This window comes from Pseudomyrmex gracilis, unplaced genomic scaffold, assembly GCF_002006095.1.
Source record: "Pseudomyrmex gracilis isolate BER0280 unplaced genomic scaffold, ASM200609v1 scaffold_192, whole genome shotgun sequence".
Lineage (NCBI taxonomy): Eukaryota > Metazoa > Arthropoda > Insecta > Hymenoptera > Formicidae > Pseudomyrmex > Pseudomyrmex gracilis.
The window spans coordinates 175,618-193,410 of record NW_018020776.1 but is presented as its reverse complement, the minus strand read 5'-3'; the positions used below and the strand labels follow the sequence as shown (position 1 = coordinate 193,410).

The 17,793-nt window shown below is 37.6% G+C and overlaps 3 protein-coding genes across 5 annotated transcripts; 2 read left to right on the top strand and 1 right to left on the bottom strand.

Moving 5' to 3' along the window:
* Positions 1-2,560: 2,560 nt before the first annotated feature.
* Positions 2,561-5,240, top strand: LOC109858199 (glycine-rich cell wall structural protein-like). 2 transcript variants are annotated; one of them, XM_020435237.1, is made up of 4 exons: positions 2,561-2,679; positions 3,124-3,295; positions 4,297-4,471; positions 4,571-5,240. In XM_020435237.1, the coding sequence occupies exons 1-4, from the start codon at positions 2,662-2,664 to the stop codon at positions 4,929-4,931; spliced, it is 726 nt and encodes a 241-aa protein (XP_020290826.1). In that variant the 5' UTR covers positions 2,561-2,661; the 3' UTR covers positions 4,932-5,240. The 2 variants fall into 2 exon arrangements, with proteins under 2 accessions (XP_020290826.1, XP_020290825.1); XM_020435236.1 differs by having other exon boundaries at positions 4,279-4,471.
* A 1,120-nt stretch (positions 5,241-6,360) lies between these two features.
* Positions 6,361-9,144, top strand: LOC109858191 (conserved oligomeric Golgi complex subunit 3). The gene is made up of 2 exons (XM_020435220.1): positions 6,361-6,489; positions 6,559-9,144. Exon 2 carries the CDS (start codon positions 6,563-6,565, stop codon positions 9,011-9,013), a length of 2,451 nt encoding a protein of 816 aa, XP_020290809.1. The 5' UTR covers positions 6,361-6,489; positions 6,559-6,562; the 3' UTR covers positions 9,014-9,144.
* Positions 9,145-9,350: 206 nt separating this feature from the next.
* LOC109858192 (maltase A3-like) lies at positions 9,351-14,585 on the bottom strand. Of its 2 annotated transcripts, none has more exons than XM_020435222.1 (13): positions 14,463-14,585; positions 13,901-14,189; positions 13,626-13,805; positions 13,330-13,487; positions 13,030-13,164; positions 12,684-12,889; positions 12,388-12,586; positions 11,764-12,218; positions 11,534-11,674; positions 11,239-11,333; positions 10,044-11,091; positions 9,759-9,952; positions 9,351-9,662 (listed from the first exon to the last, which is right to left on the bottom strand). In XM_020435222.1, exons 2-11 carry the CDS (start codon positions 14,070-14,072, stop codon positions 10,946-10,948), a joined length of 1,887 nt encoding a protein of 628 aa, XP_020290811.1. In that variant the 5' UTR covers positions 14,073-14,189; positions 14,463-14,585; the 3' UTR covers positions 9,351-9,662; positions 9,759-9,952; positions 10,044-10,945. The 2 variants fall into 2 exon arrangements, with proteins under 2 accessions (XP_020290811.1, XP_020290812.1); XM_020435223.1 differs by having other exon boundaries at positions 13,901-14,185.
* Between the last annotated feature and the right edge of the window lie 3,208 nt (positions 14,586-17,793).

The window sequence follows — 17,793 nt, the reverse complement described above, 5'->3', positions numbered from 1 at the left end:
CACACATATATATATATATATATATTTATTGCTATACCAAGTGATGTGCACTTTTCGCAAATTAACTATATCTACTTCTCAATTAGCGAAGATGAACTGTTCAAATTTATTTCTCTTCGCTATTCTCACAAGCAATATGTATTTTTTACTATTGAAAAATTTTATATAAGTACTATATAGCGTTCCCTCTTTCTCAATTGGTCAAACACTTACACACTTACACACTCACGCATACACATACACAATGAACACAAAGACGGAAGCCTAGAAAAAATGTATCCTTCAGTATTACCAGTTCGTACTTGTGTAGTTTACAATGTAGCGATTGTAATACTTCTCTTTTTAGTACAAAAACACAGTTTTTTGAACAAAAAACAAACTTGCACGATCCTTTTATTCTTGCGCAAGTCAGTTGCATTTGGAGATGATCATCTTTAAAACAAAAAAAAAAACAAAAAAAAAAAAAACCTATTTGAATTCGCTCATATATTGATTTTATTGTTGTTAACCGTTGTTTTATTTCCAGAGTTATAGTGTGTGTTTCAACAATATATATAAACGATTAAAAAATCTTGTACTTATAAAAACTTCGCGCACACATTGTTCATATCCTTCATGGTGACATTTCGACCGCGCGATATTTAAAAAACTTTTGTTTTCTCATCACGTCTTCCGAATTTGCGATGTTAAATATCCTCTCTGAATAATCACATTAACATATAATTTGATTATTTTTTCTGAGAAATATCAATCCTCTTTTTCCCGGCAATGATACGCGATTAAAGAGTGAGTAACACGTGCGCGGCTCAACGTGGGAACGAAAGGGCGTGCTGGTCGTTACGCACGTTATACTTCACGACACGCGATTCCATTAATCGCCGCGTGTACATATATGTGTATATATATATATATATGTAATTTGAGTACGCGGATACTGTTGTCATCCCTTGAAGTAAAATCGCGTACGTCACGCTCGGTCTTGGACTACTTTTGCCGGTCAATTTTGCGACCTTGCCAGTTGACGCAGCCGAAACTAAAGAATTCTCGCGCAGGTGTGTGCGTGCGTTTAATTTATTCACTTAAAAACGTCTCCTCAACACCACAATGTTGCGCAATCAATTCACAGTTTCGGTATTTGTTATCCCCTTTAACTCTCGCGACGCACGTGCGTCGTCGAAAACGCGCGGTCCTCGCGACAATCGAAGAAAGCGACGACGTTTTTTTGTTTTTTTTTTCACACGCACGCGCATATATTTTCCTGCAATTTTCATTTTCACGTAAATCATTGTGTAAATAAAAAAAAAGGGAAAAAAGAGATTTGATGAGGCGAAGGGAGAGAAAAATGATTTATAAAAAAAGAATCGTGACGTGTGTTTGCCTCGGAGAGAGCGTACACACTCTATCAATACGGAATTGGGGCAAATACACAAAGGTATTGATAAAGATTAACAGGAAGAGAGAGAGAGAGTCTTCTTTTCAGATTGTTATGAAAGAGTTCCGGCTGTCTTTTGTGTTTGCAACGCACATTTATCGGCTTTTTGCGCAAGAGACCGACAAATCTTTAGATAAACGCACATTAAAATTCCATACGCGTGCAAATATAAGACTCACCGAACGAGACCGCACTTTGAGAAAGCTGGAATTTTGTTTAAGAAATAAACTTAAAGAAAAAAACAATCACGATACGTGAGAGAGAGAGAGAGAGAGAATTCGCTTCTCACAGAACTTCGCATAAGTTTTCAGGAAGAAGGCGATTATGACACGTAATGTGTGCGTGAAGAAAAACTAGTCCGCGTTGGTATATTAATGTAAAAAAAGAAAACGATATAACAGTGAACCTAATGTATCACTACTATGTTTAGAAACGGTTACATAAGATTGCGTTCAAATGAAATTGTGAGAAAAGAAGAAAAAAAAAAGGAGATGTCTCTTCTCTTCTATCACATGTTACGCGCGCGACATGTGCGTGCATGTGTGTGTGTGTGTGTGTTGCACATTCTTCACAATGTAAAAAATATTTTTTTCACTATTCTCTCTGTCTCTCTCGTCGCGAATCCAAAGATATGTTAAAACGTAAAACATCCGTAACATTCGACGTTTCTTGAACGAGATAATAAAGCGAGAAGAGATGAAAGAGTTCGGGCGATAAAAGCACACAACTGTTGTTTCTCTCTCAACAGTTCGTATCGTAAGATTGTTTAAAAAGTCTCTGTCTCGAAGTTGTCCGCGGAGAAATGAGAAATTCAAGATAAGAGTCGAGTCAATTTACGGTCTGTGAGATAATAATAAAAAAAAAAAAGACTCTCTCGTACGTGTGTGTTAAAAAACCGGTACCGTATACACACGGTAATCCGTGAATCTTCGAAAGTGCGGTGTGCGTGTGTGCATAGGAAGGAAATGTAAATTCTTCTCGGGGGAAGAGATAATTTCCACATCTTCGGGCGTGTCGCACCGATTCTTGTCAACGTCCTTGTCATCGCTTCTAAGTGCGACCTAAGCTCAAACAACCGAGACCACCTTGAAATACGAGGAGGGGCATCTCACGACGTGTTAAAAAGGAGAGGATATATAGAGGCCTACGCTAGTACGATAGTAGATCTCCGTGTTTCCGACACACACCGTGGTTTTTCTCCAAAAAATGCAAGTAGCAACACCGGCAACATGAAGTTGATTCTTTTTGTAAGTAAAAATTGAATTTTTTTTCTTTATTTAAGTAAACACCACGACTGACACGTTATCTTATATATATATTTATTTACATGTGTATTTTTTATTTCAACTTTCGCGTATTTAAAAGCAAAGAACTCAAGTTGTTAAAAAACTATTTTTGTGTAAAATTAATTTTTAAAAATCACTTGTGTAAAGTTACGCACTTCCCTTAAAAAAAAAACTTTTGCACGCAAACGCAAAATCTGTGCGAGATAAAATCGAGACGTTACTCTCTACTTCGTGCAAACTTTACGCAATGACGAAAATTAAATATTAATGAGGAAGACGTTTTTTTTTTGTCAATGGAAGCTTTGTTCTCGTCGGTGTTTGCAAACACTTTACGTTTACTTGTTATTTATGACACACCATATATGCGTGCGAGTACTTGTTAATGTAACATCATTGTTTTTGTAGGTATCGATTTTGTGCGGTCTACTTGCGTTCGACTGCAACGCGGCCGAATCTCCGGAATCGGTGTTGATAACAAAATTAACGCCAATAAACGCAGACCGGACCGCGCGCGCAAATGATGAAGACAACACGAACGTTGCTCGGGGAGACTTGACTCCGTCTGCGAGCGATCGAAGTAAGGAGCGTGGTAACAATTCTCTCTTGTTTTTTTTTAAATATCTCGTCTTTATTTAAAAAATATCTATCGGCACGTGGTCTGCGTTATTACTAAAACGTAAATAAATAATAAAATCCACACACAACAGTTGCAACGCGATAAACAATTTAAAAACAAATTCAAGGATGTCGCTGGCGCATGACCTTAGGCAAGCTTTTTTGATATGACACTTTGATAGCTCGCGTTTGTTGCATAACGTGTAATAGGGCTACTCACATACGCGGATAATGTTTTATTTGTGACATTAATTATTTCTTGAAATACAAATTATGGGGGGGGGGGAGCTCGCGCGAGAACGAAGAATCGCGCGCGGAGCGCGCATTAAAAAGGAAGAAAACTAACACGAGAGATCAATCATCTTGATTAATTTCTTTGAGGTTTCTCGTGAGAGGAATCCGTTTTTCCGGTTTTAAGAGAGTCAGAGGTAGACCTTCGGTGTGCGGCTCGCGGCACTATTAGCATCTGATTATAACTAATGTGTGTACTGTGTTTTTCTCTACGTTTTCACTGTCCGTTTCTCAAAGTCGGAGCGTGAGAACGGCAGTGACACACTTAGTTAATATGCCAATTACTCATCGCACCATTACGCTACACATCACACTGGAAGTGAATCGATTACGTACTTACTTATATATATGTATATCTAAGATCACCACCCGCGGTTTTGTTTTTGCATTCTGCGCGCGTGTTGACGTTACGTAATTGCCGTTTTGCACGCAAAATGCGGAAATTTTCAGAAGCGTGTGTGTTTCTGTAATTTCTCTCGCAACTCGAGAGTAAGATCTCACAGAAAACGAGTTTTTTATTTTTATTTTATTTTCTATGACGATGTTTTATCACAGTACAATTGTTTTTTTTTTTTTTTTTAATATTGACAAAGTTTATTCGGTGATTTTTGGTTTTTTTTTATGCGCTAATACGAGAATCGCATTTGCAATCAGCATTTCATATAACCAAAGACTATCCGGGATACCCCGGCGGGTCGTGGGGAGGAGGATATCCAGGCGGATCGTGGGGAGGATATCCAGGTGGATATCCAGGCGGATATTCGGGATCTGTTTATCCTGGCACATCGTATCGCGGCAGCGGCCTGGTCCCAGGATACAGGGGTTACCCCGGAGGAGGACTTCTTGGGTAAGATTGAAAAAACAATTATAATATTTTAAAAAAATGACATACCGAAAAAAAGAATAAGAATAAATTATAAGAGATGTAAAAAAATTCTTGTTGCAGATACGGATATTACGGTAACTATCCAGGGTATTCAGGATACGGCGGTTACAGCGGATACGGGGGTGATTATTACGGAATAAGAGGCGGTGGTTACGGCGGTTACGGGGGTTCCGGGGGTTCCGGAGGTTACGGGGGTTCCGGGGGTTACGGAGGCTACGGAGGCTACGGAAGTTACGGCGGATACGACGACGGAGGTTACGGACGTGGCGGTTACGGCCGTTACGACGGATACGATGGCTACGGATACGGCACGAATTACGGCTCGACGTACTCTGCAAGAAGTCCGTATTATCCGTACAGTTATCGCGGCAGTACTTACGGCACCGTTGCTAATCCGTCTGGATACCGCGGTTACTCATAAGCATGCGTGTGCGTAATAACGCAAATATCGAGAATACTTTTTTTTTACAAATTAACATATTTTTGCATAAACACAAACACACGCATACACGCGAGCGAATCACTAGTTATTATTTACAGTCTTTTTTTTTAGATTTTAATACGTAAAACAAGCTTGTGTGTATTAACTCCCCCTCCCCTCTCTCCTCGGTTCTCCTTTACGTCTCTTATCTGATACAAATATATCACATGTAAGATCAACTTTTTGTAATTTGTATATGTAACAAAGATATGCTATGTTGATAAAAAAAAAATATACGGGTGTAACACATATGAAACCTGCGTTTTTTTTTCATATTGCTAGCACATCACAGACGCGCGCTACGCGCACGCCTTCATTTTCTTCGGATTCGTCATTTATTTTTAATGAAAACAATTATTTTTTCGGTTATCAATTTTTTTTTCTTTCTTGTATAAATCTAAACTAAATAATTATGTATTGTCACTTCTTGATGATATTCTTTTCGAACTAAAGTAAGGTTTAGCGGAAATATTTCCCATACAACAATTAAAATAATTTCAAATCATCAAGATAATAAATAAAAAGTATTCCACATGTAATTTGTAAAAATAAAACGACATTAATTATTTGTTTATAGTTATTAAACATAACATTATTACTTATAAAACAAAATTTTTAAAAAAACTTGATTTTTTTCATAAATATCTTATTAATTAAATATTTCTTTATAAACTTTAATTTTTTACTTTATTAAAACAGAGAATATTATGTATATTATATATAATATTCTATATCTATATATAATACACACACACACATATCTATATATATACCATAATCACGGGACTAAAGTCAGTGACTCTACCGCAGTCGCGTGACCGAGGTCATTGACCCCGTCAAGGTCGCGCGGCCGAGGTCATTGACCCCGCCGCGGTCACGCGACCGAGGTCATTGACCCCGCCGCGGTCACGCGACCGAGGTCATTGACCCCGCCGCAGTCACGCGACCGAGGTCAGTGACCTTACGGTAGTATGTACAAAATATATATAATATATAATATAAAGTATAACATAAATATATAATAAATTATATATGTATAATATATATTATTTAATATATTATTTATATCATATAAATATATTATTTAATGTTATGTATAATATACATTACAGTCACATTACCTTAGTCACGTGTTGTTTTTCTACTCTTTCCTGTCACATGTGACTTTAATCACGTTTTTAATTTTCTCCACGTATACGACGAACTGTCAAAATCGCTTTTCTGTCATTATTCATACTCTCTCGATCTTAACGATTCGATTCGATTCGATTCGACTCGATCAACCAACTAATCGACAACGCGGAAAAGAGACAACGATAGATTCGATACATTCGATATCAAAACGCGCACATGTCGCGATCGATAACATCGACGCGCTACAGCTGTCACCGTACGTGGCAAGTTTTTGACAGTCTTTTGCGGCACGTACTCGGTTAGTTGAGACAATGTAAATTAAAATCCTGTTTTCCCGGACCGCGTTCTGGATTGACATAGTAAAGTAAGTGTCATTACACATATATATATATATGATTGCGTGAGTGTGTAATAAGAGATATATCGCGAACAGAACGATGTCGAAGACGAAAGCGATTCCGCATAACCTCATTCAGTGGGATCAGGGTGACGATTCTCTGGCCCCGCTTACGGATCGTCAGAAGGATTGTCTGACGAATCTGGAGATTGCCGTAACCTCGTCCTTTCCGTCGTCAAATTTGCAAATCGACGCGATCGACGAGGAGAAGTCGCGAACAGAAGACTCCGAGGAAGACTCGGTCGCGATAGAGAAGTATCAGGACCTGCTTCAGCACTATCTGTCCCTGGAAAGGAGACACGCGTCTCTTTACGACATGAAGTACAACGTGTATCTCGACGAGCTCAAGTCGAGACAGTCCGAGTGCCAGGAGATCTGTTCGCAGATAGAGGAGGCGTTGGACGACTTCTTCGCGCTCTACAAACAATACACCGAGGTCTCGAACAAGACCACTTCTCTGTACGAGGCCAGCGAGCAACTCATCTCCGATCAGAAGCAACTGAACGCGAGAATCGACAGCATCACGGAATACGTGAGATATTTCAAGGAGATCGACGTGATCATAGAGAAATTGGACGCGCCCACCTTGTCCGTAAACAGCGAAATGTTCTTCAACATATTAGACAGGATCGACACGAATATAGACTTCGTACAGAACAACTCGTCGTTCAACGAGAGCGGTGTGTACCTGGTGCGTTACAGACACTGCCAGTCGAAGGCGATCGCGTTGATACAAAACTACATCTTCAATCTGTTCTCCAAAACCACGGAGAGCATCTTGAACACGAAGGACAGTGCGGGCTCGTCCGAGAACAATAACACGGCCTTCGCACTGTTCTACGGCAGATTTCGGACGATATTGGCCAAAACCAAACCGGTTATCGAACAGGTCGAGAACAAATCGTACAAGAGACAAGAGTACGACAGTTTGTTGCTCGAGTGTCATCAGTATTATTGGAGCCAGCGCGGGCTACTGCTGAGCACAAGCATACAGAAATCTCTCAACTCCGTCAAGGAGAAATACAACGGTGATCATTGCAGTTTGGTGCGACACTCCTGCGCGTTGTTTTTACACACGTCGATAGACGAGCACAAGTTGTTCTACGAATTCTTCTCGAAGCAATCGAGCGGACTGACCGCCTATCTCGAGAGCCTTTGCACCTCCCTGTACGACGCACTCAGGCCCTTCATAATACACATCAATCATCTCGAGACACTCGCGGAAATCTGCTGCATCTTGCGAATCGAGATGTTGGACGAATACGTGCAGAATAATTTCGAACCGCTCGAGGGCTTCGGCAACATATGTCTGCAATTGTTGCACGATGTTCAGGAGAGACTTGTGTTCCGTGCGCACTTGTATCTGCAATCGGACGTTCTCAATTACAATCCCTCGTCGGGAGATCTGGCTTATCCGGAAAAACTGAAGATGATGGAAGACATCGCTGAGTCAATTCGGGAAGAGACTCGACAGACTCGCATGAAGAGAATCTCGGTGTCGTCCACCGACAGTTCCGTTCTTGAACCGGTCTCGCGCAATCACATAGTCATCGATTCGATCTACCAGAAGACCCACATGGGCAGTTCCCCGGCCGATCTGCACGCCATGTGGTATCCCACGGTTCGCCGAACTCTCGTTTGTCTGTCCAGGCTCTACCGTTGTCTGGACAGATCTGTGTTCCAGTCGCTCAGCCAGGAAGCGATTTCCCACTGCGTGCAGAGCATCGAGAACGCCCGGCAGGAGATCGAGAAGCGAGCGAGCGTTCTGGACGCCGAATTGTTTCAGATCAAACATCTGTTGATTCTCAGGGAACAGATCGCGCCGTTTCAGGTCGACTTTACCATCAAAGAGTACAGCTTCGACTTCTCCAAGGTGAAGACCGCCGCTTTCGGACTGCTCGAGAAGAGTTCCCGGCTCTTCAGTTTGTCACTGTCGAACAACGCTCTGCTGGAGTTCCTGCTGGAAGGCGCGCCTCAGATGAAGGAACAGCTGATCGACTCGAGGAAGCACGTGGACGCGAAGCTCAAGTTCGCGTGTCAGCGATTGATACAGCACGCGACTTACTTACTGATTTATCCCATTATCAAGTTGCTGGAGAAGGAGAGAATTCACGAGGCGAGCAAGAGCCAGCAAGAGAATCCGCTGGGCACCGCGCAGGAAGTTGCGACAACGGTGGCCGATGTGTTGAGGATAATAAAGTTCAAATGTCCGGAGATACAGCAGTCGATGCAGCTTTATCTGGCCAATAAAGAAACCGAATTCATTTTGTTCAAACCGGTAAAGAACAACATTTGCGCCGCGTTCACGCAGCTCCATCAAATATTGAGCAAGTATTACAACTCGGAGAATCTCTTGCTGATCGCGTGCCCGTTGCCGGAACAAATTTCCGTTATGTTGAGCTCGACGACGTTGGTTCAGGGAAAATCGAATCGGGAATCCCAATCGGGAACCCTGAAGCGATCGCAATCGGTCACCAAGCAAGAAGTATAAAGTAAAAAACATATGTTCCCCTGTGGTGTTTGTTTATTTTTATTTTTTTTTTTTTAATTCGTTGAAATCAAAACTCGTTTTCGTACACAGGTAGGTGTGTGCGTTTTTGTAAAAAAAAAAAAAAAAAAAAACGCAGATCCCTCGCGAGTCTTTGTATAATAAAGAATATATAATAAGAGAATTATGTAAAATTTTATATATTTGTGTAATATAAATTGCGAGATAGAACTTGTTGTGTAAATATAAGTTAAAGCTTATTAATTTCCCAGTATGTATAATTGAGATGTAACAACGAGAATTGATATAACAATTTTATCATTAAAATTCTTATTGCACTCGTCTACTTTGTTAAATGAGTTTTTATTTTTTTTTTTTTTTTTAATTATCGAAGTAAGTTACGTGTAATCTGGAAATTTGCGAATGTTTTATGACAGTCGAAATTTCAGATTAATATTCGTGACACCCCCAAGTAGAGAGACTACTTAAATATCGACGCCATTCGACGCCAATTATATACGGCACCCTTAATTGTTATATCACACCATTCCATTCGAAGAGTCGAATTTGCACCAAGGAATTCAACGATCTCGATAACATCGCGCGTCACGACAACAATCTGTCGATAAGATACGTATCACCGGTAATGACCCTGCGGATGAAAATGTAAAGTGAAAATATTTTTCTAAATATTTGTTAACGTTTTGTACGTGTGTGTGTGTGTGTGTTTGCGCGTGTAGTTACTCACTTATTCTTGCATATGACTGCGAATGTAGCGATGAACATGTGAATTGTAACAGAATTGTGGCGTGAAACAAAAACACGTAAGAACAAGGGTTATCATTGCCGTTACGAGCGCAATCCACAGTATCCAAAATAACAACAATCGAAATTTCATCCAGAACGGACTGGAAACGTAATACTTCAGATCGTCTCCGTGAACTGAAAGAAATAAAAAATATACAATAAATGTAAAATGCGATAGTTAATTGTAGTTTAGTGTTAGTGAACACTTTTTTTTTTTTTTTTAAACCTTCGAAATGCGTGCTTTTCCCCTTATCGATAACAATCAGTGGAATGGCGTCGTACGTTGGGGCGTTCTGAGCGCGAGCGAATGTGAGTTTTTCGTGAAGCAGTTTCATTTTCTCTCTCTCGCTATCTTGTTTTCGTATATACACACACACAGCACAACAAGAGTCTAAAGTAACGCGCGTTTAAAAATATTCCAAAACTTCTATTATCTTCTACACATAATTTTTGTTGCGTCAACGATTGCAAAATAATATTATTAACACTTTACACTCGCAACCCCGGCATTTCTTTCTTGCGTTCTCGCGAACTCTTTTTCTCTATCACTTTTAGAGATACTATGTGTTTTATTATATGTCTTCAGATTCTCGTCTTCTAGATTTAATTTATTGTTAGACGAGCGCGCGCGCGAGAAAATTATGTTGATCTCTCTCGAAGTCTTCGCGGGGAATAAATCTCCGGGCCATATTTACCTACATATATTGCTACCACAAGCTGATATCTGGTGATCCCAAATGACCTCTATACACACATCTGTAAACTGTTTTTAACTTCACACGCAAGAGAGATAATAATAGCTTCGCTATTATTAACAATTTATAATCTCGTTCAATCCCGCGTATCGCTTCTTATTATCTTTAAATATACTTATTAAATCTCGTGAACCGGAAAAAGTCTTTATTTAGTCACGTTAGTCCGATGTTCTTAAACACATTTGCAAAAAATTAAATGAAATTATGAACGACGGAAAAAACTCCAAGTGTGAGGAAGTTCGGAGAGAAAAATATGATTCGCTCTTGTATCTCGCATCTCTCAATCGTACATTTTGATCAAAGATCGCACAAAATTGACATTTCACATTTTTGTCGCGCACTCTCTATTATATCACATACAAATTCGTTATCTTTATTTTATTGCTAAATTCTGTATTGCCATTACAGTTATAACAGCGCTTATCACTAAATGGAGCGCGGATGTGAAACTCGACGCCTCGTTATCAGATTCCGTGGTGCTCGACGATGGTGCAACAGTGCTGGTTGTCGACGTAATCGCTGAAACACATTATTCGTAATAAATAAGTTTTAGCACGATTGCTCAAAAATAAATATCTCACTTTTTTATCAAAAAGACAAATATTAATTAACAAATATTTAACAAAGTTCTTATGTAACATTCTAATTGAGATTAAAGTCACGTACTTGAAGCGGTTGAAGTTTCTTCCACATATCGTTCGGCTTTTAATACGAGCGCAGCGTTTGCCGTCAACATGATATTATTCCGCCAAACAAAACTCCTGAAAACAATTTATATGGAGGACGTGTGATCGATTTACGTGGTGTTACTTACAAAACGAAAACTAGATCGCAAAGTTATTTATTAGTGTTGTTTTTGATTTTTCCGAAGCGAAACTTCTCGCTGTTTGTTTTCACGAGAGAAGAAAGCTCGCGCAAACTTAGAAAACTTTTGTTATAAAATATTTTAAATAATACGTACTGGGAGAGAATCGCGTTGCTAGAGGAAACTACAACATCCAGCGTTTCTATCAAATCAGGATATATCTTAGTTAAATCAATCAGCTCCGTCCGTAAACCAAAATTAATTACGGTGATGTACACGTAATAATCCTTCAGAAACCTGTTTTGGTTTGATCGAAAGCATTTGTTACAAAAAAAAAAACAAACGGTGCGATTGTTTGTTTAATTTTTTTTTTCTAACGTGCTAACCTTCTTAACACCAGTACACGATGGTCGTTCAAACTTGCGAGTTCGTAATCCCCGTTCCTAAAGACCTCTTTCTTTCTTAAACTGGCCAATTCCTTGTACGTGTGCAAATTGCTTTTGAGTTTGTTCTTTTGTATTTTCACATTTCTAGAAACGTAATCAGAATTAACAGGCAGATAAGTTGTTTTATTTTTCGAAAATCCCGCCGCAACTTCCGAGTTCCATTGCATCGGGGTCCTGGCCGGATCTCTCGAAAAGTTTTCGAACTTGTCCTGGCCTTTGGCGCATCCCATGGGATCGATGGTAGCTTCCCAGGTTATCTTCGTGTCCAGCATGGCTATTTCGTCGCCGTAATAAGTGTACGCTTGCCCGGGTAAGAGAAGAGCGAGCATGTGAAGACCGTCGATCAGATTGAGACTGATTCTCGCGGCTGCTCTCGAATTTTCGTGATTTGAGATCTGTTGTTAAGAGATTAATATGCAAGAACAATTTATGTCACTCAGCAAAATTATTTAATTGTTTTGTTTTTAACAGACAAAAAATTTAATCTCGACGCAAATATTTCTGCAACAAAAAAAATCGTTTTCAAAAAACACACAGAGTTTAAGTTTCTCGCAAAACTCTTACCACCCAATTGGTCGGAGAGTTTTGCGGGAGAAGTTTCATCCACTCGTCAACGATCTGTTTGACATCACTGGCGTCGCTGTCGTTACGTATGCGCGTGATGAAATTGAAATTGAAAGGTTGAACGCCTTTGTGCGTGCTGTTGCCGTAATACTTCATCAGATTCTCGTGAGAGGCATCGTACGATTCGGCGATCAGCAATCTGATGATATTTAAAAAAACAAATTGTTTTCTCGTAAATATTGTAATACAAGTTTTTTTTGAAACAAAAGATAACGGTCAAGAGAAAGATCGCGTACTTCGGATCGACCTTCGATTTTGTCGCGTAATCGTCGACAAATTGACGAAGTCTGTAAAGAAGAGCCGTGCTCTCGGGAAGACCGAAAGTGTAAGCGCCACTTCCGGCGACCGATTCGTTTCGCAAAGCTCCGTCCTCGAAGAAATACGGCACCGAATGAATGCAAAACCCGTCGACACCTTTTAGCAGCCAGAACTCTAGCGATTGCTGACAAAGCGAAAAGTCAATTAATTTGTCAGATGTTCGCGGCAAAAAGATAATCAACAAGTATTAATTGTTAAACGCGAGATATTTGCGCGTTTTTTTAATTTACTTGTGTGATTTTGCAACTCAATGTGCCCCGTTACCTCTAACTCTCCGAGCAAGTCCTCGTTTCTCAAGTTAAAATCCGGTTGGGTGTGGTGAAATTTGTGATAATACCATTGTTTCCTCTCGTTATTCCACGTCCACGCGGACCCCTCGGTGTCGCTGTAAGTGCTCACCTGTGCGCGAAGATGAACAGAAAGAGAAATATATAGGTGCCGCTCGTGTAATCAATTGAATGTTAATAAGAAAATGTCAAAAGAACATTTCGTCGACGCGAGAAATTCTGGTTAAAATTCCTATCGAAAAATATTTATTACGTAAAAATTGTAATTGAAGTATACCCAATTATTCGGTGGAGTTCTCGTGCCGTTATCGTCAACACCACCGTCAGCCCAAATGTAGTAATCTGTATACGATTTCCGTTTGTTCACCGATCGTTTGAAAAATATATGTTGATCACTGGAGTGGTTCGGAATAAAGTCCAGAATAATTTTCATTCCTGCGGGAAATTAGACAAAATTAAATTACTTCGTGTGCAATAATCGTCGAAAATCGCGTTAATTATTTTTTTTATTGCAAAAAAAAAAAAAAAACATTGAGAATTACAGCACAAAGCTTTCGATGTAAGTTGTTGTACCTCGCACGTGCACTTGTTTCACCAAATCCTCGAAGTCTTTCATAGTTCCGAAGAGAGAATTTACATTCGTGAAATTGGAAACGTCGAATCCCGAGTCGATGAACGGCGATTCGTAAATAGAATTTAACCAAATTGTCTCTATCCCGAGATCTTCGAGATAATCGAGTTTACTAATAATACCTGAACAAATTAATTTAACACGTATTTTTTCTTACGAGTTTTTTTTACGTGATTAATGCGAAACTTGTGAGTCACGCGTATGTTGCACAACTCACCCTTCAGGTCACCCTCGCCATCGTTGTCGGAATCCTGAAAACCTCTGGGCCAGATTTGATAAACCAATGTGGTTTCCCACCATTCCTTATTTTTTTGTTCGTTGCCAGTCGCAACACTCGTCAAAAATCCTAAACTGCTTATCAGCGCGACGTAACGTGCAAGTGTTAACATTGCGCATTTAAATATGGCAAAATGAATCAATTTCGGGTTTCGCCGCTTTTTCACAAGTCGAGGTTTTTTTTTCTTATCGATTGTTGTCGTGGTTATCTTTGCAATTTTTTTATCTAGCTACAACAAAATCGACTGAATCTAATTACGCGCACGAAAAACTGGTGCGTGTAATAAATTTGCACTTGTATAAGAAAAATTGCACATGTTCACTCTTGATATTTAGACCGATCGAAAAACATTTCGTGTAAAATGTTACACTTTCCTTGTAATTTTTATTTGAAACTTTGCTTATAAATAAAATACGTTTCTTTTGTATACGAGAATGTGTAACCGCATTGTAATTCACATTTATTTTGTACATACATTCTGTCGCTTTATGAAGAAACTCACCTGGGGACGGATTCGCTTGAGCCTCTCCCAAGCGGTGGTTTCCGCTTCTATCTGTTGATCGCAGTCAAATGTGAATGTTGTTTTCTGCACTCCTAGCGTTTTTAATATTATCTCCGTGACGAAAAAATAAAACTGCAGATCTGTCACCGCTCGATAAAAATGTTATCGAAATATTTTTGTTATCAATAACACGTTATCAATATCGGTGAGATAAAATAACAATAATAATTTACAAAGAAAGTTTCTCTTTCGTTTTCGTCTGTAATTAAAACAATCGATATTGCAAACGGCATAAATTTATAAAGATAACATAATTGAGATATTTTGTTTTTACATACAACGTTGCGATTTCTATAAAATGCAACAATCAGATCGTTATAAACGTTGTTATCAAACCGTGTACGCACGAAATAAAGTGTGACATGGAAAGGTTTTTTAATGACACGTGTGATAGTGATCGATCAATATATCACATTCTGATGTTGATATCAGATGACACATTTTGTTATTTTCCGAGAGTTTTAGATTCTTGCACAATCAAAACCGGGCCGACTGATGTAATTCACACGTGCGTATCGGAATAAAATGTACTTTGTAATAAAATACATTTCAAATCTCATTATCTTGATTTGCTATAATTTATTTGCGTTTAATATTACCGAATTTTATTTAATTAAGATAAAATACTAAAATATATGTCTTAAAGTGTGTGTGTTCTAACATTCGGAATTGTTTTATTATAAACCACGATGGAGATTTTTGTACAAACGCTTACTGGCAAGACCTTAGATGTAAATCCTACAACAAAGATTTTAAAAGTATCAAGAAAAAAATTCAAAAAAAAAAAAAAAGGAAGAAATTCAGTATGAGAAATCAATTTTTAATAAGTGCCAACAGCACAAAAATTGATTACTCATATTTAATTCCTTTCCTTTTTTGAATTTTTTTCTTGATATTTTTAGTATCTTTGTTATAAGATCGTCAACTAAGGAATGAGTGCGCTATTGCTGACTATAATATTCACAAAAATAGCACGCAATATTTTCGGTTCTACGTCTACACGGTAGTGCAAATGGTAGTGCACATGGTGGAGGTTTAACTTTTGGTCTCTTAACAATACAAAGTTTTATACGGGACAAGGTTGTTTAGCCTAGCGGCCAACTTTCAAACTGGAAGGCTTAGCTGATTGGAGGACCCGATTCAGAGTTCGCATTTCAATCAATAAATTTTGCCGAAAGATACCGGCCCAGAAAAATTCGAAGATGGATTCGAACTCGGAACCTTCCTGCTCGCAGCCTTCGCACTCAAGCCACTCAAGACTAACCCATGCCGGTACTTCTATATATACATGTAAATTGTTCTCTAAAAGTAAGTGTAATCTTGTGAATATTGCTGTAACAATTTGTTATGGAATTTATATCTCAATTTATATTTCTCATTTTTTTGCACCAAAAATCCTATAACAAATCTCCCAGCTCAACAAACAATAACGTAAGCGTCCCCGTACGAAGTTCTCGAATTCTTTCAACTGTAGTTATTATTTAACATGTAAATTATATTACATTTGTGTGTATGTGTGTGCGTAATCTGAAAATACGCGCAATACAGAATTATTAATTAACAATATTACCTGAAGACAAGAGTGAATAAGAAAACACAAGATTGGGTACTTAGGTGACAATCTTTTAGAAAACAAATGACTCGCTACAAATAGTTAAATAAATAATCGATTTAATTATCAATTGTATAAACAATGTTACATCCTCTTCCGAGTAGCATTGAAGACTTTTTTTTGTAACGTCAACGTCAAACAATTTAATTGACTCGATTACGTTTTCAATTTCAGAAAAGCTGAAACACATTTTGTATATATATATATATATATATATATATACATATACACATATATATATATATACATATACACATATATATATTCTAATACGATCTACATGTGAGTGTGTGTGTACGAAATGAAGAAAAACCCTATGACAAGCTATAACATTATGTAAAATTGTTCATCGCGATTTGAATCTATAACTTTTTTTACTTAATAATTTATACAATATTAATTCTATTATTCTCTGCATTAGACAGCGAGATAATTCTATACACACAAAGGCCTTGCACGGATATGTTAGAGTTTTTAAACTAGATTTGTGTGTGGTATATATCCTACATACATATATATACATACATACATATATATATATATATATATATATATATATCTAATAGCTCAATACAATTTTTCACAATTCAATTATTTTATAAACAATTCGAAAGAATTTGTCTACAAATTCGCTAAAACTTATTTATTAGATTTCTTACGCCTGAAAAGAGAGAGATGAAGAAAGAAAGAGAGAGAAAAAGAGAGAATAAAGGACAAGAGAAAGATAAGAAGAGGAAAAGTAGATAAAAATATCAAATAGAGCAATCTACTTTTTACATATATATGTGTACATATATGTGTATATAGAAAGAAACAATTCTCTGTACACTGTACACTTAACACACACTTATTGAAACCTGTAACAACAGCTATACAATTTGTCTTTCAACAATTGCCTTGTCATTATTTTATATATTTGTTATAATTATTATTAATAATTATATCTCTCTACTAGAATGGAGGGATTGCAGTCACAATAATATTAGTATGGCTTTTTAGTTTAACGCTTAAGTTCACGTTTTCGAAACATGTAATTTTCGCAATTTTTCTCATCTCTCTAGTATAAAACGCGCACATATACATACCACGAATGTGTGTATACAATAAAACATATAATAAAAAAATAACGTATTTTTTCTCAGTTCAGGTTGAATAAACTGACTGCTTCTACATAATATATTTATTATATCAGTTTCATACTTTCTGAGTATGAAAATTATTTAGATTTCCTTTTTTCTCTCTCTTTCTTTTCCTCTCTCTTTCCTTCTTTTTTTCTCTTTTGCTCGTTATGGTCGCTTAAATTATTAGAAATGTTACAACAGAAACAACACTTCTCAGACTTACGCTCCGAAGAAATTATTATAAAAAAAAACGCTAAACCTTTTACATAGATATGTACGTGTTTTGTTTTTATATTAGTCGATTGCTTCAAAAAATTATCTATTATTAATTAAAGACATATGATACTTCAATGCAAACGTATATGTACAGTGTGTTACATGTACATCTCACGTGCGTATGTGTGTGTGTTAATTCTTTCCAAAAAAAAGAAAAAAAAACTAAAACAGTAAATCCTATATAGCGATCTAAATATATAAATCATTATCTATATATAATTACATATCCAATTAAAAATAAGTATAATTAATAATCGTTTAT

Coding starts and splice junctions, on each gene's coding strand:
- LOC109858199 (XM_020435236.1), top strand. Junction 3,296..4,278: donor TCCGTCTGCGAGCGATCGAA/GTAAGGAGCGTG, acceptor ATTTGCAATCAG/CATTTCATATAACCAAAGAC. Junction 4,472..4,570: donor CCCGGAGGAGGACTTCTTGG/GTAAGATTGAAA, acceptor TTCTTGTTGCAG/ATACGGATATTACGGTAACT.
- LOC109858191 (XM_020435220.1), top strand. CDS start 6,563: ATGTCGAAGACGAAAGCGATTCCGCATAACCTCATTCAGTGGGATCAG.
- LOC109858192 (XM_020435222.1), bottom strand. CDS start 14,072: ATGTTAACACTTGCACGTTACGTCGCGCTGATAAGCAGTTTAGGATTT. Junction 13,165..13,329: donor GAACTCCACCGAATAATTGG/GTATACTTCAAT, acceptor CTTCGCGCACAG/GTGAGCACTTACAGCGACAC. Junction 12,587..12,683: donor AAATCGAAGGTCGATCCGAA/GTACGCGATCTT, acceptor AAATATCATCAG/ATTGCTGATCGCCGAATCGT.